At 46.8% G+C, this 23,275-nt stretch overlaps 1 protein-coding gene across 1 annotated transcript in view; it reads right to left on the reverse strand.

Moving 5' to 3' along the window:
• Window positions 1–11,018: 11,018 nt before the first annotated feature.
• LOC122437378 (alpha-1,6-mannosyl-glycoprotein 4-beta-N-acetylglucosaminyltransferase-like) overlaps window positions 11,019–23,275 on the reverse strand; it is a 53,429-nt gene continuing 41,172 nt past the window's right edge. Inside the window, exons 5-6 of the mRNA XM_043462259.1 lie at window positions 17,145–17,206; window positions 11,019–11,352 (exon numbers count right to left, since the gene is read on the reverse strand). Coding sequence (XP_043318194.1) covers window positions 11,019–11,352; window positions 17,145–17,206 — 396 coding nt within the window. The remainder of the gene's footprint in view (window positions 11,353–17,144; window positions 17,207–23,275) is intronic.

The following is a 23,275-nucleotide window of genomic DNA, read 5'->3' on the forward strand; positions in this document are numbered from 1 at the left end:
GCCACAATGAGAGAGGAGCCCACCTGCCAACACTAGAGTATGCCCCTACCACAGCTAGAGAGGAGACCCCAGACATTGCATCCAGAGAGGGTCCCCTCCGCAGCAAAAGGAGACGAACTCGCTCCTGCAAGTTGAGTAGATGCCCCTACAAATGTCAGAGAGAAGCAAACTCGCCAAAACTAGTGAGTAGATCACATGCCGCAAAGAGAGCAGCTCCCTGAACATCAACACTTGAGAGGAGCATTCCAGCACATTGCAATTAGACAGAGGTCTCCTGCCAAAACAAGAGAGGAGGCACACACACCACAACTAAAGAGGAGGGGCCATGCCAAAATTAGACAGTAGGCTCTCTGTTACCACACCTGGAAAGAGTGCCTGTGCAAATCACTCCCAGAGAGGAAACCCCCACCACAATTCAAGAGGAACACTCCACCACAACTCCAAAGGTGCCCCCCCAACATCGCAACTAGAGAAGACCCACCATAACACAACTTGAGAAGAGCCTGGACACCACAACTAGAGAGGAGCCCACCCGACACAACTAAGTGTTGACCCCCCACACCAACTAGAGAGGCGCCCCATGCCACAGGGAGTTTAGCCACCCACACATCACAACTAAACAGAAACCACCCTGCACACTGCTACTACAGAGGAGCCGCACCCCCAAAACTCCAGTGGAGGCCCTACCTCAACTCAAGAGGAACAGCAAGTTCCACGACGCAACTCAATTGGAGTCCCCCACCACAACTAGGGAGGAGCCCACACACTGCAACAAGAGAGGAGACCAATCAGATGCTACATGAAGAAAGGAGGCCCTGCGCCCCACCCCTAGAGAGAAGCAATCTCTCACACCACATCTAGAGAGGAGGATCCACTCCAATACTAGAGAGTAGCCACTCAAACCACAAATAGAGATGAGCCATCAAACTGCACCTAGAGAGGAGCAGCACAGCATAATGCAGCAAGACAGAGTTCCCACTCCAAAACTAGAGAGGACTCCCCCAGGAAGAGTACAACTAGGTAGGACCACCCCAGCACATCACAACTAGAGTGAAGCCAAACCACCAAAACTAGAGAGTTGAATACACCCCACAACTAGATAGTTGACATTCAGGCGTAACTAGTAAGAAGTGTATCACTGCAACTACAGAGGTGCCACCCCTGCCTTAAATCGCAACTGGAGTGGAGCACCACTGCCATAACTAGAGTGGATAGATAGATAGGAACACAGATAGATAGATAGACAGGATCCCTTGCACAGATAGATAGGAGCATGCCCAACACATCACAATTAGAGAAAAGTGCCCATGCACATCAAAACTAGAGTGGAACTCCCACACGGATCATAACGAAAGAGGAAGCCAACACTGCAAGTAAAGAGGAGACCCCTGCTGCAACTAGGGATAAGCCCCCCATTAGAGAGGAGCATACTCACACATCACAATTAGACAGAAGCCCCCTGCCATGAGTAGAGAGGAGCCCACCATGCCGCAACTAAAGAAAACACCTGCTGACACAGCTAGAGAGTAGCCTCTGCACATTGCAGCTAGAAAAAGGCCCCTCACATCACAACCAGAGAGGAGCCACACCCATCAAATTTGAGAAGAGCTCTTTACTGCAACTAGAGAGGAGCCCAACTACACAACTAAGGAGGAGACCCCTGCCACAACTAGAGAGGAGTCTGCAAACGACAACTAGAGATGAGCTGACCCACCACAAATAAATAGTGGAAACCCACTGCAACTGGAGTGGAGCCCCATGCTGCAGCTAGAGAGTAGAGTCCCACAAATTGCATCAAGATGGGAGCCAGCCTGCACATCACTTCTAGAGGATCTACCCCAGTGCAATTCAAGAGGAGGCTCCACCACAACTTAAAGGAGCCCTGAGTCCCATGCTGAAATTCAAGAGAAATGCCAAGTTCCCCACTGCAATTCGACTGGAACACTATGCTGTAACAAGAAGGGATACCCTGGCCACAGTGACAGACGAAACTCCCTGGCAAAACTGTAGCAGATTCCCCAGGCAGAAATAGAGTTGAGTTCCCCAGGACATCACACCTAGAGAGAAGTCCTTCTGCAGCATATAGAAATGAGCTCCCTGAATTAAATCGAGTGGAGTCCCTCACAACTAGAGAGAAGCCAAGCCCAGTAATATTAGTTAGGAACATCTAGCACCAAACGTAGAGAGGACCTTTCCCGGGGAGCCACCCATACCCCAACCAGAGAGGGTACAGACCCACAACTTAAGAGGAGCCCTCCACCACAATTCCAGAGGAGCCTGCTGGACATCACACATAGAGAGGAGCTCCTCTGCTGCTAATAGAGATGACCCTTACAACACAACTGGACAGGAGCTTGCAGATCACAATTGGAGAGAATCGAACCCACCACAAGTACAGAGTTGACCCTGACCTTAACTAGAGAGAAGTCTCATGCCAAAATTAGTGAGTAGCCACCTGCACATTGTAACAAGAGAAAAGCCAACCTGCACATCCCTGCTAGAGACCAGTCACCCCAAGACATCATTATAGGAGGCCTCGTTGCAACATGAGAGGAACTATGGGTAACCCCCCCCCCAACTCAAAAAGAAAACTGAGTTCCCCACCACGGCTCAAGTGGAACCCTGAGTCCCGCACTGCAACTTGGGGGGAACCCTGAGCTCTTGCCACAACTCAAGGGGAGCTCTGAGTACCCTGCTGTAACTTGAAAGGAACCCCAAGATTCATGCTGCAACTTGAGAAGAACCCAGTGTTCCCAGCCACAACTCGAGTGGAAACCCAAGTCCCCTGTTGCAGCTCGAGATGAACTCCGAGTTCCCCATCACAACTCAAGAGGAATCCTGAGTTTCCCACTGAGACTCGAGAGGAACCCCGAGTTACCCACTTCAACTCGAAAAGAGGCCCGATTCCCCTGCTGCGACTCGAGAGAAATCCCGAGTTCCCCATCGCAACTCAAGAGGAATCCTGAGTTTCCTGCTGAAACTCGAGAGGAACCCCGAGTTACCCTCTTCAACTCAAGAAGAGGCCCAATTCCCCTGCTACGACTCGAGATGAACACCAAGTTCCCTGTCGCAAATCGATATGAGCCCCAAGCACTGATGCAACTCAAGAGGATTCCCAAGAGGAGCCACCCCCACCACAATTCAAGAGGAGAACTCTACCACAACAAGAAAAGTAGCTCCATACCACAACTGAAGAGGAGGCCTCCCTTCCCACAACTAGAGAGGAGTCTGCAAACCACAACTAGAGAGGAGTGGAAACAAAAATGTCAGCTGACCCCACTGCAACTAGAGTGGAGCCCCATGCTGTAACTATACAGTAGCCTCCCGCACATCACAAGTAGACAGGAGGCAGCCTGCTAGTCACTGCTAGAGAGGAGCTGCCCCACACAGTTCAAGAGGAGACCCCACCACAGCTCTAAAGGAACCCCAAGTCACCTGTCCCAACTTGAGAGGAACCCCGAGTCCTCTACCGCATCTCGAGAGGAGCCCTATGCTGCTACAAGGAAGGAGTCCCCAGCGACAAAGCTAGGAGCCCCACCCCCACCCAAACTGGTGAGGATTCCCCTGCCAAAATTAGATAGGAGCCCACCAGCACATTGCACCTAGGGAGGAGCCCCTCTGCTGCAAATAGAGATGTAACTTGAGACGAGCCTGTCACAACCAGAGTGGAGGAACCCCGTGAAAACTAGTGAGGAACCCCAATGCCAAAAGTAGAGAGAACAAACTCCCCACATAAAACCCTCAGAGGAGTCACCACCCCAACTAGAGAGTAGCCCCGAGTGCCCTCCTGAACTTGAGAGGAGGCCTATGCCACAGCTCAAGAGAAGCCCATGGCCACAACGAGAGAGGAGCTCACCCGTCAAAACTGAAGAGTGTCCCACCACCACAAGAGAGGAAACCCTAGACATCAAACCTAGAGAGAGTCCCCTCCACCACAAATAGAGATGAGCCCCTGCTACAAATCAAGTACTCCCCGCTACCACCATCTGAGAGGAATAACCTTGCCACACCTAGAGAGTAGACCCCAAGCCACAATCAGAGAGCAGCCCTCTGAACATTGCCACTTGAGAGGAGCATTCCCACACGTTGCAGTTAGACAGAAGCCTCCTTCCACAACTAGAGAGGAGGCTCCCATGCCACAACTAAAGGGGAGGGGCCATGCCAAAATTAGAGAGCAGGCTCGCAAATATCACCCCTGGAAAGATGCCTGTGCACATCACTACCCGAGAGGAAACCCCCTTCCCAATTCAAGAGGAACACTCCACTGCAGCTCTCGAGGTGCCCCCCGCCCCCCCCACACACACACCATGAATAGAGAAGAGATCCCTAACACAGCTCAAGAGGACATTGTACACCACAGCTAGACAGAAGCCGAATCAACACAACTAAGACTTGACCCCCCACACCAGCTAGAGAGGAGACCCATGCAGGGGGTAGTTTAGCCACCTACACATAGCAATTAAACAGAAACCACCCTGCACATTGCTATAGAGAGGAGCCACCATACCACAACTCGAGTGGTACCCACCTCAACTAGAGAGGAACACCAAGTCCCATGACAAAACTCAAGAGGAGTCCCCAGACCACAACTCAAGAGGAGCCCACACACTGCAACAAGAAAGGAAACCCACCCCCCCCCCCCGGACACTGCATGAAGAAAGGAGGCCCCCACACCCCACCCCTAGAGAGGAGCAATCTCGTATACTCCATCTAGAGAGAAGTCTCTACACCACTGCTAGAGAGTAGCCCATCAAACCACAAATAGAGATGAGCCAGAAAGCTGCACCTAGAGAAGAGCTGCACATCACAATGCAACAAGACAGGAGTTCCCACTCCACAACTAAAGAGGACCTCCCCAGGCACAGCACACCTAGGGAGGAGTGCCCCGGCACATCACAAACAGAGAAAAGTCCAACCGCCAAAGCTGGAGAGCTGAATACATGCCACAAATAGATACTTGACCCTCAGGCGCAACTAGAGGAGCACACCGCTGAAACTAGAGAGGTGCCCTGCCCTCCCTTACATCGCATTTAGAGTGGAGAACCACTGCCACAACTAGAGTGGACACCCCTCCCACAGGTAGATATGAGCACACCCCACACATCACAATTAGAAAAAAGTGCCCATGCACATCACAGCTAGAGTGGAACTCCCACACGGATCAAAACTAAAGAGGAGGCCAACACTGCAGCTGGAGAGGAGACCCCTATCACAAGTATAGATAATCCCCCCTTAACATCGCCATTAGAGAGGAGGATACCCACACGTCACAAGACAGAAGCCTCCTTCCACAAGTGGAGTGGAGCCCACCATTTTACAGCTAAAGAGGCCTCCCATTGCCACAACTAGAGAGCAGCCTCCTGCACATTCAAGCTAGAAAAAGCACCCCGTTCACATCACAGCCAGACGGTAGCCTCCCCCATCACAGTTTAAGGAGAGCACTCTTCCACAACTAGAGAGGAGCCTAACTACCACGACTAAAGAGGAGCCCCCCGACACTAGAGAGGAGTCCACAAATGACAACTAGAGAGGAGCCGACCCACCACAAGTAAAGAGTGGACCCCACTGCAACTAGAGAGGAGCTCCATGCTGTAACTAGAGAGTAGCCTCCCACACAATGGAGGTAGACAGGGACCAGCCTGCACAGCACTACTGGAGAGGATCTGCCCCAATGCAGCTCGAGAGGAGGCTCCACCACAACTCTCAAGGAACCCTGAGTCACCTGCTGTAACTCAAGAGGCACTTCGAGTTCCCTGCTGCAATTTGACAGGAGCCCTATGCAATAACAAGAAAGGGGGCCTCTGGCCATAATGATAGCAGGGCTCCCCAGACAAAACTGAAGTGGATTCCCCCAGAAAAACTAGAGTGGATTCCCCCAGGACGTCACACCTAGAGAGAAGCCCCTCTGCCACAAATAGACACAAGCTCCCTGAAGTAAGTCAAGGGGCGTCCTTCACAACTAGAAAGAAGCAATCCCATTAATGTTAGTGAGGAACTCCTATTGCCAAAAATAGAGGCCTTCCCCCATGGCCCCAACCAGAGAGGACACAGCCCTGCAACTCGAGAGGAGCCCTCCACCACTACTCGAGAGGAACCCGATGGACATCACACATAGAGAGGAACCCCTCTGCTGCTAACAGAGATGAACCTCACACCACAACTTGAGAGGAACCCAACGGACATCACACATTGAGAGGAGCCCCTCTGCTGCGAATAGAGACAAACCTAACACCACAACTAGAGAGGAGCTTGCACACCACAACTAGAGAGAATCGGACCCACCATGACTACAGAGTCGATCCTGGCCATAATTAGAGAAATCCCATGCTAAAACCTGCACATTGCAACAAGACAGGAGCCACCCTGCACACCCCTGCTAGAGATGCCTGAGGAAACTTGAGAGGAGGCCTCACCACAAGTTGAGAAGACCCCCGAGTACCTCCCCAGCTTGGGAGGAACCCAAGTTCCTTGCCATGCCTCAAGTGGAACCCTGAGTCCCATGCTGCAACTGGAGAGGAACACTGAATTCCCACCTCAACTAAAGGGGAGCTCTGAATCCCCCGATGCAACTCATGGGGAATCCTGAGGTCTCTGCTGCAACTTGAGAGGAACCCTGGGATCAGATTTCCACATTCTCCAGAGTGACACCCTTCACAGACCCTGAAGCGGGGGTCACACGTCCACGTTCACCAGGGTGTAACCCCTCCCAGTTCATGCACCTGGTCTCACACATCCACAGTCTCCAGGTTAACACTCCTCTCATTTCTTGTACCTGGCATCACACATCCACAGTCTCCACTGTGACCCCACATCTCGGCTCTGCACCTGGGGTCACGTGGCCACAGTCTCCAGTGTGACTCCCCTCTTGCACCTGGGGTCACACGTCCATGGATTCCAGGGTGACACCCCTCCCAGGCTCTGCAGCTGGGGTTACTTGTCCACAGTCTCCAGTGTGACCGCACCTCACCAAACCTTGTACCTTAGGTCACATGGCCTCAGTCTCCAGGGTGACCCCATATCTCACACCCTGTAGCTGGGGTCACATGTTCATAGTGGCCAGGATGACAACCCTCCCCAGATGCTGTACCTGGAGTCACAGGGGCACAGTCGCCAGAGTTACCCCAACTTCCAGACCCCGTACCTGGGGTCACACATACACAGTCTCCAAGGTGAGCCCCTTTGCAGTCACTCCCCCTGGAGTCCCCAGTCTCCAGAGTGACTCATCCAAAATCCTGTACCTGGGGTCACATGTCCACAGTCTCCAGTGTTTCCCCACCCTCAAGAGCCTGTACCTAGGGTCACATGTCCAGTCTCCAAGGTGACTCCCTCCAAGACCCTGCACCTGGGGTCATATGTCCACAGTCTCCTGTGTGTGATGTCATTTCCCAGACACTGCACCTGTGGTCACAGGTCCACAGGCTCCAGTGTAACCCCCTTCTGAGACTCTGTAATTGGGATCACATGTCCTCAGTTTCCAGGGTGACTCCCCTGCCAGACCCTGTATTCTTTTCACACATCCACAGTCTCCAGGATGACCATCCTCCCATACCCTGCACCTGGAGTCACATGTCCAGTGTCCAGTGTGAACTCCATTTCACACACTGCACCTAGGCTCACACGTCCACATTCTCCAGAGTGACACCTCTTGAAGACACTTTACCTGTGGTTAAAACTCTGCTGTCTCCAGAGTGACCCCCTCATACACTGTACCTGGGTTCACATGTCCAGAGTCTCCTGAATCAGTCCAGTCCCAGTCCTGTACCTGGGTTCAGATATCCAAGTGTCTAGGGTGATCCTGTAACTACGGTCACATGTCCAGTCTCTAGGATGACATCTCTCCCACACATGCACCTGTGGTCACAGGTCCAGTCTCCAGGGTGACCCTCCTCCCAGAACTTGTACCAGGTTTCCGTCCATCCATCATCTCGATGGTGACACCAGACACTGTACCTGTGGTCACACATCCACGGTCTCCAGGGTGAAGACCCTCCCACTCAGTACAACAGGGGTCAAACATGTACAGTCTCCAGGGTAACACCCATCCCAGACCCTCTATCTAGGGACACACGTCCAGTGTCCAGGGTCACCCTACCCTCCAGATCCTGTACCTGCACTCACACATGCACACCTGGGGTCACACGTCCACAGTCTCCAGGGTGACACGCCCCCAGACCTTGTAACTGGGGTCACATGGTCAAGTCAGCGGGTTGAAACCCTCCCAAACACTGTACATGTCCATGTCCACAGACTCCAGGTTGACCACCCTCCCAGACCTTGCACCTGGGGTCACATGTTCACAGTCTTCAATGTGACCCCACTCCTGCACCTTGGGTCACAAATCCACAGATTCCAGGGTGACACCCCTCCCAGACCCTGCACCTGGGGTCACACGTACACTGTCTCCAGGGTGACACTAACACACCAGACCGTGTATCTGTGGTTACCTGTCCACAGTCATAGGGTGACCCCACCTCACCACACCTTTTTATCTCAGGTCGCACATCCACAGTCTCCAGGGTGAGCCTCTCCCCCCAGACCCTGCTTCTGGGGTACACATACATAGTCTCCAGGATGACACCACCCACACCCTGTACTACGGTTCACACATCCACAGTCTCCAGGTTGACCCCACCACACCAAACCATGCAACTAGGGTCACATGTCCACAGCCTCCAGGGTGACACCCTCCCAGACGCTGTAACCATGTCACATATCTACAGTCACCTGGGTGACTCATCCAGAACTCTGTACCTAGGGTCACATGACCACAGTCTCCATGGTGACCTCTACCAAACCTGTACCTGAGGTCACATGTCCACACTCTCCATGGTGACATTCCCCAGACCCTGTACCTGGGGTCATATATCCACAGTCTCCTGGGTTACCCCACTTTCCTTACCATGCACCTGGGGTCACACTTCCACAGTCTCCAGAGTGACATCCTCCAAAACCCTGTATCTGGTACCACAATTCCACAGCCTCCAGGATGGCCCCACCCTCAAGACCCTGAACCTGGGGTCACAAGTCCACTGTCTCCAGGGTGATTTCACTTCCCAGACCCTGCACTTGGGGTCACATGTCCAGAGTCTCCAGGGTTGAGAGGATAACAGGCAGGAAGGCCAGGGGCCTACAAATAGAGGAAATAGGCTGCAAGTGTCAGACATTTTTATCTCTCTTAAGCAGCAGGAGGAAACAAACTAGCGATATTTTTCCTTCTCCATACAAATTTAAAAGGAGGTTTCTCTTAAAATACTGTGTTCATGACACCTGGTTTCACCTGAAGCTAACTATTCTCAAACCTTGAGTTAACCAATACATTTTTCTTATGGAAATGTTTGTCTTAAGCTATGTTAATGTGCTATGCATTTACCCCAGACTCTGTCTTCAAGTCGGTTCCACCAAATGGCTCAGAACCTACTTGACAAACCAGTATGTTACATTCAGATATTGTTCTCCTAATCTATGTAAATGAAACTATTTGTATGGTAATCTGCCCTTCTACAAGATTCAGGTCAATCATTTTATGGCCTGGGATGAATCTTCTGGTGCCAGGATTATCACAAAATACATCTTATGGATGAGGGGCCTGGTGCCATTCTGAGTTTTAAGACATTCTTTTCATTAGCAGACTGCTAGTGACTGTATAACATCCAGCTGATGACTAGCAGGAGGGGCACTCTTTCTGCCCACTTCTGATGCCTATGTCAGAAGCTTTCTCTATCTCCTTTATACTGTAATAAAACTTTATTACACAAAAGCTCTGAGCGATCCAGCCTCGTCTCTGGCCCCGGATTGAATTCATCTCCTCCGGAGGCCAAGAATCCCGGCGTCTTATCGTTCAGCAGCAACCTTTCAGGGTGACCCCACCTCCCAGAAGCCGTGCCTAGGGTGAAATGTCCACAGTCTTCAGGATGACCCCAACTCCCAGAACCTGTACCTGGGATCACAATTCCATAGTCTCAGGTTGACCCCACCTCCCAGACACTGCACCTAGTGTTCCACATCCCAGGTCGCCAGGTTTACCCCTTCCAAAACCCTGTAATGGGGTCACATGTCCACAGTTTCTTATGTGTCACCACTTCCCAGGCCATGCACCTGGGTCACATATACTCAAGCTCCATAGTGAAACCCTTGCAGACCCTGCACCTGGAGTCACATATCCACAGTCTCCCGGGTGACCCCTCCCTAACCTGTACCTGGGGTCACATGTCCACACTCTCCATGGTAACCACCCCCAGACCCTGTACCTGGGGTCATATATCCACAGTCTCCTGGTTTACCCCACTTCCCATACCATGAACCTGGGATCACATCTCCAAAGTCTCCAGAGTGACACACCTCCAAAGTCTCCAGAGCTTCTTCCAAAGATCTCCAGAGCTTCTGCCAGAGCTAGCTTTGCTCCACGCTTCAGCATTTCACAGGCCAGCAGCTGGCCCGCCACTCCTCGCCGGGGCCCATGGGAGGTGCCAGGTTCCCTCGGCCAGGTGACCCCAGCATGGCACCCGGCCCCCTCAGACACACTCCTGCAGCCTCCTTCCCCATGGGCAGGACAGAGCTGACCTGGGAATGTGTTTACAAGGCTCAGAGAGTGCACGGAGACACACGGCCCTGACTCGGAAATTGAGGCCCTCAGAGTAGGCCTGGAGGTCTGGTGTCTGAGGAGCCACACACTGGCTGCCAGATAGAGGCCTGACAACCCACTCTCGGGCTGCGGTTCCTGCCTCCAAGGAAAAGAGATTCCCCAGCTGCCTACAGGCAGAGGGTCAGACCCGGATGGGAAGCGCTGGCTGGGAGGTCACGTCTCAGTGGCAATGGCCCCTGAGGCCCTGTGCCCAGGGAGGGCTCCCACACTCCCAGGGATGTCAAGGCAACCTCCACACAGCTGTTCCGTCATGTTTGCTCTGCAGGAGAGAGCTCGTGAGCCTAGGTGTGTTTGGAATGTTCTTGGATCCTGTGGGGAATCACCCTGTGCATTTACCTACGTAGGCCCAAAACACGCCATTTTCTCCCGGAGAGCCTTAACAGGGTGCGGCCTCGCAACTGCTTGAAAATCCATCCAGTTGCTGTTTGCTTCCTTCTGACAGAGCTAGCTTGGCTCCTCGCTTTGGGATTTCTGAAGTAAGGAGGAGTCCCACAACGTTCAGCTGTGGACCATTGGAGGTGCAAGATGCCCTCACACCGGTGACACCAGTATGGCACCCGGCCTCCTCAGACACATTCCCGAACCCTGATTCCTCATGGGCACGACCACTCTGACCTAGGAATGTGTTTGCAAGGCTTGTAATGTGCATGGAGATACACGGCTCTGACTCTGGATTTGAGACCCTCAGAGCCGACCTGGAGGTCTCACTTCTGAGAAGAGAAACCATTGCTGCAAGTTTGAAGCCTAAAACACAATCTTTGTGAATGCCTTTCCTTTCTCCAAGGAAGATAGCTTTGCCAGCTGCCCACGTACTGAGAGTCACATACAGCTTTAAAGGGACTGCTTGGAGTTATTTTTCAGTGACAAATGCATCTGAGTCTCTACACCTAGGGAGGGCTCCCACTCTCCCAGGGAACGTCAAAGCAACCTCCAAACGCCTGTTCCTTCACGTTTCCTGTGGAGACAGCTAGTGAGCCTAGCAGGGTGGAACGTTCTTGGATCCTGCGTGGAAAACATCCTGTGCGTCCACCAGGATGCTGGGCCTAGGGGGCCAAAATTCGCCTTTTTCTCCTGGGGAGCCCTAGCGGGGTGCAGCCTAGCAACTGTTTGAAAATCCATCCAGTTGCTGTTTACTTCCTTCTGACAGCCTAGCTTGGCTCTCTGCTTTGGGATTTCTGAAGCAATGGTGAGGCCCGCAACTCCTAAACTGGGGCCCATTGGAGATGCAAGGTGCCCTCAACCAGGTGACCCCAGTAAGGCTCCCGGCCTCCTCAGACACACCCTTGCAGCCTGATTCTTCATGAACAGTATCGCTCTGACTAGGAATGTGATGGCAAGGGTCAAAACATGCAGGCAGACACACGGCCCTGACTGTGGAATTGAGGGCCTCGGAGCAGGGCTGTGGGTTGACATCTGAGAAGCAAAACACTTGCTGCCAGTTAGAATCCTGAAAATACAATCTCTCTGGATGCCTTTCCTTCCTCCAAGGAAGATAGCTTTGCCAGCCTCTTGCATACTGAGACTCACACATGGCTGGAAAGTGCCTGCTTGGAGGTCATTTTTCAGTGGCAAATGCTTCTGGGTCTCTGCACCTAGGGACGGCTCCCACACTCCCAGGGAACGTCAAAGCAACCTCCAAACGTCTGTTCCTTCACGTTTCCTGTGCAGGAGACAGCTAGTGAGCCTACGTGTGTGTGAAACTTTCTTGGGTCATGTGGAGAAAGCACCCTGTGCCTTCACCTGGTTGCCGGGCCTAGGGGCCAAAATTCACCTTTTTCTCCCGGGGAGACCTAACAGGGTGTGGCCTAGCAACTGCTTGAAAATCCATTCAGTTGCTGTTTGCTTCCTTCTGACAGCCTAACTTGGCTCCCTGCTTTGGGATTTCTGAAGCAAGGGGGAGGCCCATAGCTCCTCAACTGGGGCCAATTGGAGGTTCAAGGTGCCCTAGACCAGGTGACCCCAGTAAGGCTCCCGACCTCCTCAGACACTCTCCCACAGCTTGATTCCTAATGAGCAGTACTGCCGTGACCTAGGAATGTGTTTTCAAGGCTCAGAAAGTGCAGGGAGACACAAGGCCCTGACTCTGGAATTGAGGCCCTTAGAGCAGGCCGGGAGGTGTGACGTCTGAGAAGCGAAAAACTTGCTGCCAGTTAGAAGCCTGAAAACACAATCTGAGTGGATGCCTTTCCTTCCTCCAAGGAAGATATCTTTGCCTTCCTCCTGCATATTGAGAGTCACACATGGCTGGAAAGTGCCTATTTGGAGGTCATTTTTCAGGGGCAAAGGCCTCTGACGCCGTGTGCCTCGGGAGGGCTCCCACAGTCCTTGGGAACCTCAAAGCAACCTCCATACATCTGTTCCTTCATGTTCCTGTGCAGGAGAGAGCTAGTGAGCTTAGGTGTGCCTGGAATGTTCTTGGATCCTGCGTGGAAAACACCTTGTAGGTCCACCTGAATGCTGGGCCTAGAGGCCAAAATTTGTCCTTTTCTCCCGGGAAGCCCTGATGGGGTATGGCCTAGCAACTGCTTGAAAATCCATCCAGTTGCTGTTTGCTTCCTTCTGACAGAGCTAGCTTGGCTCCCCACTTTGGGATTTCCAAAGCAAGCAGGAGGCCCACAACTCCTCAGCTGGGGCCCATCGGAGTTGCAAGGTGCACTCAACCAGGTGACCCCAGTATGACACCCGGCCTTTTCAGAAACACTCCCGCAGCCTGATTTCTCATGGGCAGTACCTCTCTGACCCAGGAATGTGTTTGCAAGGCTGGAAAAGTGCAGGGAGACATACAGCCCTGACTCTGGAATTGAGGCCCTCAGTCCAGGTCTGGAGGTCTGACATCTGAGAAGCAAAACACTTGCTGCCAGTTAGAAGTCTGAAAACAAAATCTCTGTGGATGTCTTTCCTTCTTCCAAGGAAGATAGCTTTGCCAACCTCCTGCATACTGAGAGTCACACACAGCTGGGAAGTGCTTGCTTGGAGGTCACTTTCCAGTGGCAATGGCCCCTGAGGCCCTGCTCCCAGGGAGGGCTCCCACACTCCCAGGGAACGTCAAAGCAACCTCCAAACATTTGTTCCATCATGTTTCCTGTTCAGGAGAGAGCTAGTGAGCCTAGGCCTGTCTAGGACATTCTTGGATCTTGTGGGGAAAACACCCTGTGTGTCCACATGGATACTGGGCCTAGGGGTAAAAATTTGTATCTAAGTCTTTGGAGTATCTTTACTATCATTATTTTGAATTATCTTTCAGGTTGATTGTATATTTCCTTTTTGTTTATTTGGTCTTGTGAGTTTCTCCCTTGTTCTTCCATTTGTGCCGTATTTCTCTGTTTTTTCACCTTTTTTCTTGCTCTGCCTGAGGTCTCCTTTTCCCAGGCGTTAGGGTATATTCCTTCTTCCTTTTGGTTTTTGCCTTTGGAGGGAAATGTTGGTTGAGTGGTTTGTGTTGATTTTCTTGTTAGGGGTGACTTGTGCCTATTTTCTAGTTGGAGGAGATCAAACAAGTCATTAGAGAAATAATAGGACCTATACACACACTTTCACACAGAGTTATAACCAAAGTATTCTGAAGAAAAGAAGACAGGAGATTATCTTGATGAACAAGGGAAACCAAAAGGGATATCAACCAATTAAAAGCAGAGCTAGCTAATGCTCAATCTGAAAAACTAAGCCTGAGCAGGGTGCCAACTGGGGAATATAGCAAAGAGAGCTCAATAATTTAACTTACAAAAAAGAAAGAGTGAAAGAAAAAGGGAAGAGAAAGAGAAAAAAAGAGAAGAGAGAGAAAAGAGAAAGGGAAGGGATAGAAAAGAAGGTTAAAAAAGTGAGTGAATAAAGAAAAAATAGAAAAGCAAAGATAATGTATGACAAAACCCACTGAAATGATGTGAAGTAATTAGCCTCCAACTAATAAAAAAGAAAAAAAGAAAAAAAAAAAAAGAAAAGCAAAGATAAATAGCTCTATGTGAAAAAGATTCTTATATATTCAGGAATAGCTGCAGCTGATAAAGAACTACAGGAAAAGCAGTCAAATATACCAAAAACAAAATGAGAAAAAAGTCACAAAAAAGTGGTGAAAAGGGAAAAAAACCTTTAAAAAAACTTAACAAGAAAAAGAGGAAAACTCCACAGCACTGCAAAGGGCTAATGTGCAGGTAGAAATATGTAGGGGGAATAAACAGTGTGATATATAAGAAAAAGAAAAAAAAGTTCTCAAGATCATAGTTCTTGGTTGTGGAGTCTGCCCCCCATAGATGGGGTTGGGTTAGTGTCCTGTGATGTTTTCCTCTTTGGCGGAACTTGTGCCTATGCTCTGATTGATGGATCTGGATCTTGTCTCTCTGAAGGACAGTGCAGTGTACAGTAGTAGGTTTGGGGATGTCTATGGATTCAGTATGTCTTTGGGCAGTCCTTCTGACTTTGGCAGTGTTAGACACGTCTATTTCCATAGCTGCTATCAAAGTGGCCCTTTCAGCATATCTTTCACTGCTGCCAGCCCTGTTACTTGTCCCTGGAATCTTTGCTGGTTCTCCTGTTCCCCAGTCCTTCCCTGCATTGCAGGCCGAAACTTGATAGTTAGGGGCTTAAGTGGATCTTTTCCCGGCTCCCCAACCCTGCCCTCTGTGTCACGGAGAGTTGTGTGGTCTTCCCTCAGCCTGCTGAGCTTGCCCTCTGTGTCATGGTGCTTGTGTGTACTTGTCTTAGCTCCCTGGGCCTGTCTTCTGCATTGCAGGACTTGTGTGCACTTTTTTGACACCCTGGACCTACCCTTCACTTCACGGAACTTGTGTGTTCTTTCGGCCCCAGGACCCGCTCTCTGTGCCACAAGGGTTGTGTGTGCTGGAGAGGTTTGTATGCCACGTCTCTCTTGGCACCCCAGGCTCGCCCTTTGTGCTGTGGGGCTTCTGTGGGCTTCTCTCAGTTCCCCAAGCCTGACATCTGGTTAGGGCCAAGTCCATGAGCTGTTTATGGGCTGAGAAGTGCAGTTTTCTCTTTTTTCTGAGATTCCACAGCTCGCCCTCCTGTGAGGGAGCTTCCCAGTGCATGGGAACTCTTCCTGCTTCATGACTCTCTCCCTCCCTCAAGGCATAAGCTCCCATCAAGAAGTTTTCTTGTCTTTTCTCTTTTTTTTTGGTCTCCATTCTCTCTCCTACCTCATTCCAGGGAGCTTAGCCTGCCCCCCTGGAGGCCTGGGGTCTTCTGCTGTCACCTAGAGGTTGCTTTGCAGGAGTTATTCCATATTTTGATGAGCTTTTCATGTATTTGTGGGGAGGCTGGCAATCTCCCTCTTATTCATCCACCATCTTCTGCTCCCAAGCCATACATATACACATATATTTACACAGTCTTCAACTGTGTGGATCACAACAAACTGCGGGAAATTCTTAAAGAGATGGGAACACTCTGCCAAGTGACCTGTCTCCTGATTAACCTGTACACATGTCAAGGAGCAAGTTAGAACCAGACGTGGAACAATGAACTGGTTCCAAATTGGGAAAGGAGTATGTCAAGGTTGTATATTGTCATCCCGCTTTTTTACTTATATGCAGAGTGTATCATTCAAAATGTCTAGCTGGATGACTCACAAGCTGGAATCAAGATTGCCAGGAGAAATATCAACAACCTCAGATATGCAGATGATATCACCCTAATGGCAAAAAGCTAAGAGGAACTATGAAGCCTCTTGATGAAGGTCAAAGAGGAGAGTGAAAAAGCTGGCTTAAAACTCAACATTCAAAAAACTAAGATCATGGGATCCTGTCCCATCACCTCATGACAAACAGAAAGGGAAAAAATGAAAACAGTGGCAGATTTCATTTTCTTGGCCTCCAAAATCACTGTGAATTTTGACTGCAGCCATGAAATTAAAAGCCGCTTGCTCCTTGGAAGAAAAGTTTTGACATACCTAGGCAGCATATTAAAAAAATGAGACATTACTTTGCCAACAAAGATCCATACAGTCCAAGCTATCATGTTGCCAGTAGTCATATATGTATGTGAGAGTTGGACCATAAAGAAGGCTGAGCATGGAAGAACTGATGCTTTCAAACTGTGGTGTTGGAGAAGACTCCTGAGTACCTTGGACTGGAAGGAGATCAAACTAGTCTATCCTAAAGGAAATCAACCCTGAATATTCATAGAAAGGACTGATGTTGAAGTTCCAGTACTTTGGCCACCTGATGAAAAGAGCCAACTCATTAGAAAAGACCCTGATGCTGGGAAAGATTGAAGGCTTTAGGAGAAGCAGTCGACAGAGGACAAGGTGGTTGGATGGCATCACTAACTCAATGGACATGAGTTTGTGCAAACTCCCAGAGATGGTGAAAGATAGGGAAGCCTGGCATGCTGCAGTCCATGGGATTGCAAAGAGTCAGACATGACTGAGCAACTCAGCAAGAACAATTACCACTCACCATAGTGCAGTATCAGTGGGAGCCTTGGGAATGTTTTCCTGCAGCTAGACAGTCTCATCTGGGTGTGATGCGAGATAATAACAACTGAAGTTTACTGTTCAGGTCCAATCTGCTCCATAATCTTGTTTTGGTTGCTGTCACTGCAGAAGATAAGATGCTGCAAATGGAAGCAGACTTTTTAGTGCTTTTGTGGCAGTCTCAGGACTTTGACTTTAATCCAGAATGTATGGAGATTTGAAGTTGTCTCAAACCTACTTTCAAAGCCACCATCAGTTGCGATCTCAAGCAGTTGATCCTCTTATAGCATAGACAAAGTAGATTCACTTGGCTTATTCACAGATGGGTCATGGATCCATTCCTTCCCAGTTCAGGGGTCTTTTGTGGTTGGGAAGTAATGCTCAAACTCTTTTGAAGACTGAGATAGGTGACCATGCACCAGCTGGGAGAAAAAACCCTAGTTTAGTCCCTTTCAAAATCTCTACTAATATGTGAAATCTGTCAAAAATCTGAAAGATTACTCATCACTCCCCATAATTCCAGTTTGGCTTTGAATGCAACCACTTTATTTGCTGACTTGAACGCAGTTGTTCTCTCCTGAAGTGACCGATAGAGTTCGTTGAGCAGGTTGAATATGTTAAACAAGCAAGTTTTGTGACCCATTCTGTATTTTGCTAGTGGTGAATGTTTTTCTAAAATAAATCTCTGGAGCAGTTCTCATAACTCAAAAACTCTGGCCAGTCATCTACCTTTAGAAAGTCATCTCACTTTGTGTATAAAAGATGGGTGTACTCTCCATTCATCTCCACAAAGCTGCATGAACAGGTGTGACTTAAGGGCATGTACTTTAACGTGTTTGATAATTTTCATCACAGCCCAGAAAACATTGTTAATACAGGTAACGTTTCTTGGCTAGTCAGCATTTCTCTATAGATTATATAGACTGCGTTCTATGGTCAGAAGCTACCTTTTTGTCCCAAGTAGTGAAATCAGAAACAGTTCAGTTTCCTGATATGTAATCATTCAAAGACTTGAATAATTCTGCAGCTGTGATGTTAGTAACAAAAGTGCACATAACATATGCACACTTTCCTGGAAAATATACTGAAAAGGAAATGCAGACATATTTGATGAAGTGGTGACCTTCAATAATTCCTTCTGTTCCTTGTGTTTATGTTTTTTTCTTTTGAAAAACTCCAAAGACTTGTCTTTTCTTCACTTTCAAAAAGTTTTAATTGGAGGATAATTGCTTTACAATATTTTGTTAGTTTCTGCCATACATAAACATGAATCAGCTATAGGTATACATATGGCCCTTCCTTCTTGAACCTCCCTCCCATCTCCTACCCCATCCCACCCCTCTGTGTTGTCACAGAGCACCAGATTTGAGCTCCCTGAATCATACCCTGGTTATCTATTTTACATGGTAATGTATATGTTTCAATATTACTCTTTCAATTCATCCCACCCTCTCCTTCCTCCACTGTATCCACAAGTCTGTTCTCTATGTTTGCATATCCACTGCTGCAAAAGATTGTCTTTTAATGCAGGGTGCTTAGTCTCCATGTGGCAAAGAAGTTTTGAAGGTTTCATGGCTTCATTGGTTAGCCAGTCACCACGTATTATACAAAGTGGGCTTAGAGAATGTGGCTCACCTGTTGTAAGGAACCCATAGTTTAGGACTCTTGTTGCTCTTTAAAATTCAGCTATCTCTTTGTTGACAGTCTTAGATTCTTCTACTGTCTCATCATTGGGTCTTTCGCCCTGTTCAAAGAAGCTCTCCAGAGACATTTGTTTTTTACTCATTTTGGCTAGGTTAGCTTGTGGGCTTATCAAAACTGTAACTGAGACAAGTGCAGTGCATGAAATAGTCATGGATAGAAGTGATAAATAAAAATAATATGTGAGCCATGGGTGCACTAAAATAAGTGTCAGATTTTGATTTAAAGTCTGCCACCAGATGCAGCTTAATTGTCACTTGCCATTCACTGATAGGGCTTTGATATGAGTCTGTAAACAATTGATTTATTATGGTATCTGTGCAGCCAAACCTCTTTGCTAATGATGATCTGCATTTGTGGCCACTTCCCTGTGCTAGCTTCACCACCTCAGCTCTACCTCAGATCATCAGGCATTAAATTCTCATAAAGAGTGCTCAACCTAGATCCCTTGCATGCACAACTGATGGTAGGGCTCACCCTTCCATAAGAATCTAACGCCTTTGCTGATCTGACAGGAAGTGGAGCTCAGAGTGTAATGTGAACAATGGGGAATAGCTGTAAATACAGATGAAGCTTTGCTCACTTACCTGCTGCTCACCTCCTGCTGTGCAGCCCAGGTCCTAACAGGCCATGGACTGATAGCGGCCCATGACCTGGGGGTTGAGGACCCCTGTTCAAGTATATCCCACTTGATATTATACAATTATGACTTATCATATAGCTTAATTTACATAATAATACTTTGCTTAGAATATCTTCATCTTTGTTTATGAAAAACATGGCCTATACTTTGTTTTCTAATGTCCTGGTAGAATTACGGTGTCAGTGTAATGGTGGCCTCACAAAAGAAACTGGAGAATATTTCATTTTTCTCCACAAATGGCAAATGCAGATTATTTAGGGGTTAAAATTTTTTTAATTATTTGGGTATTTTCTAATTGCAGACCTATAGTTTTGTTTGTGGAAAGTTTTTGTTGCTTCTGTGGTTAGTTGGTCTGGCTTTTTAATTATTTTTTTTTTCTTTTTTAAAGATTTATTTATTTTTTAATTGAAGGATAATTGCTTTACAGAATTTTGTTGTTTCCTGTCAAACATCAACATAAACCAGTCATAGGTGTACATACGTCCCCTCCCTCTTAAGCCTCCTTCCCATCTCCCGCCCCATCCCACCCAACTAGGTTGTTGCAGAGCCCCTGTTTGAGTCCCCTGAGTCATACACCAAACTCCCCTTGGCTGTCTATTTTACATACGGTGATGTGAGTTTCCATGTTACTCTGTCCCTACATCTCGCCCTCTCCTCCCCTCTCCCCATGTCCATAAGTCTGTTCTCTATGTTCTCTACTGCTGCCTTGCAAATAAATTCATCAGTACCATCTTTCTAGATTCTATATATATGTGTTAGTATACAACATTTATCTTTCTCTTTCTGACTTCACTCTGTATAATTGTCTCTGCTGCTTCTGCTACTAAGTCTCTTCAGTCATGTCCAACTCTGTGCAACCCCATAGATGGCAGCCCACCAGGCTCCCCCACCCCTGGGATTCTCCAGGCAAGAACACAAGAATGGGTTTCCATTTCCTTCTCTAATGCATGAAAGTGAAAAGTGAAAGTGAAATCGCTCAGTTGTGTCCAACTTTTTGTGACCCCATGGACTGTAGCCTATCAGGCTCCTCTGTCCATGGGATTTTCCAGGCAAAAGTACTGGAGTGGGTTGCCATTTCCTTCTCCAGGTTAATAGTCTCTAGGTTCATCCATCTCATTAGAACTGACTCAAATGTGTTCCTTTTTATAGCTAATTATTAATTTGACTTATTTAGCAGATATATACATTTTTCTTATTTTATTCTATTTTTCTGTGTCAATTTTGATACATTGGTATTTATAACATTCTGAATTTTGACCTCTGTTGTTTAATTATTAGTCCTAAGTATTTCACAAAGTTCTCTAAGTACCTTGTCAAGGTCTAAGTTCTGTGTAAAGAATTCTTCTTAATTGATTTCTGATACTGGATATTTGTGGTTGCTTCCTTGTTCTTTTCTTTAATTTTACTAATAGTTTATTAACTCGGAGAGTAACTATTAGTTTTAGAAATATTTAGAAATTTAGAAAACTATTACTTTTGCTAACAGTTTATTAAGCCTGCAGAATCCCCGTGGACAGAGGAGCCTGGCAGGGTACAGTCCAGGGGATTGCAGAGCCAAACATGACTGAGTGACTAAACATAGCACAGTATGGTGACTGCATCCTTAGCTTCACAAGAATCTGGCAAGGTGTCTTCCCAAGCGGCTTTACCATTTGGATTCCCATCAGCAATGAAGAAGTTTTTCTGTTGTCTTACATCTTCACCAGCAATTGGTAGTCTTGGTTTTTATTTCTTAGCCATTTTAATAGATGGATAAGCATATCACGGTTGTTTTCCTTTGCTTTCTCTGGTGCATGATGCATTTTATTTTCCATAATTCCCTAATGTTGAGCACTTTATATATGCTTTGGTAAGGTGTCTATTTATATACTTGTCTACTTGTTTCAATTCAGGGATTTTTCTCTTATTGTGAAGTTTTACTAGGTTTTTTTTTTTTTTTTTAGTGTTTTTAATGATAGTCTTTCCTCACATAATATGTTTTGCAAATATATTCTAGAGACTTACCTTTCCATTCTTTGAATATTGTTTTCCACAGAGTGTACATTTTAGATTTAATAAAGTCTATATTACTGATTTTTCCTTCACGGATCATGCTTCTCATGTTGTATATAAAAACTAAACATCAAATTAGCTTATGTAAAGTTTCCCACTATAATTTTTATAGTTTTGTATTTAAGTTGATGTTGAGAAAATTTATGTCTAAGGTCCAAAATTTGTGTCTATTTTTTTTTTATGACTATTCATTTGTACCATCACAATTTGTGGTTGATGACTAAAGACTAATGGATGAGAGATTAAAAACTAAACGGTTTCACAGATGGCTAAGTGGGTAAAGAATTTGCTTGCACTGAAGGAGACCTGGGTTCAATCCCTGGACCAGGAAGATCCCCTGGAGAAGGAAATGGCAACCCACTGCAGTATTCTTGCCTGGGAAATCCCATGGACAGAGGAGCTTGGCAGGCTACAGTGCCTTGGGTCCAAAAGTCAGACACAACTCACACCTGAAACTAATATAATATTGAAAGTCAATTATACTTCTATTTTTAAAAGATATGCATTTATTAGAGTTACATTGTCCTTATCTTCACAATTTTATACTTAGAAATGAGTTTTTAAAGCTCATTTTATTTTTTATTAAAGTATAGTTGATTTACAAAGTTGTGTTAATTTCAGGTATATGGTATATATAATTCATGTATAGATATTTGAATTTTTCAGATTCTTTTCCCTTAGAGGTTATTATAAGACTAGTTCCCTGTGCTATACTAAAGGTCCTTGTTGATTATCTATTTTACATATACAAGTATGTGTATATGTTAATCCAAAACTCCTAATTTATCCCTCCCCCATTTCCCCTTTGGTATTCATAGGTTTGTTTTCCATGTCTATGGGTCTATTTCTATTTTGTAAAGAAGTTTTTGTCTTCTTTTTACATTCCACATATAATCAATATCATATGATATTTGTCTTTCTCTGACTTACTCCATTTCATATGATAATCTGTAGGTCCATCTGGAAGTGACATTATTTCATTCTTTTTTAATGTCTGTGTAATAGTCCATTCTTGGTTATTGCAAATAATGCTGCAATGAACATTAGAGTGCATGTATCTTTTCTTTTTAGAAGTTCTAAGAATGTGTTGGGACAGAGAGTATTAAAAGAGCACAGTGTATATAGCAGAAACTAACACAAAGTTGTAAAGCAACTGTATTTCAATAAGATATAAATTTATATGTAAATATAAATTTGTATAGATTTATATTTATCCATATATATAAGTAAACACAATATTCCATTAAAAATACTTAGAACCTACTGTGATACATGGAATACACTATTTAAAGTCATATGTATAAAAGGCATTTATAGTCATAAAGTCTAGTTCTGTTTTGTAAATAAGTTCATTTGCATCATTTTTTAGATTCCTCATATAAGTGAAGAATCAGGTAAACATGACACCAGCAAAGCAAACTAATAAAATGTCAATATCCCACCCTGAATAATAGGAGGTCAATGAACTGTCTAACAAAGAATTCAGAATTATCCTCTTAAAGGCATTTAGAGACCTATAAACACACACATAGCTACTTGAAATCAAGGCACAATACATAAACAAAATGAAAATTTCAACAAATAAATGAAAACCACCCCCCCAACAAAACCAGAAATCCTAAAGTGGGAAAATAGAATGGTTGAATAGAAAAAACTATTGTGCCCTTGAACAATAGCTCACAAACTATACCAAACAGAAAAATGAATCCATGAACTCAGCTGATTGTTTGAATTTACCCAGTCAGAGGAAAAAATAGACAAAAATGAAAAAGAATGAAGAAAACCTACAGGAATGAAGGGACATCAGTAAGAT

The sequence above is a fragment of the Cervus canadensis genome, chromosome 2, assembly GCF_019320065.1.
Source record: "Cervus canadensis isolate Bull #8, Minnesota chromosome 2, ASM1932006v1, whole genome shotgun sequence".
Lineage (NCBI taxonomy): Eukaryota > Metazoa > Chordata > Mammalia > Artiodactyla > Cervidae > Cervus > Cervus canadensis.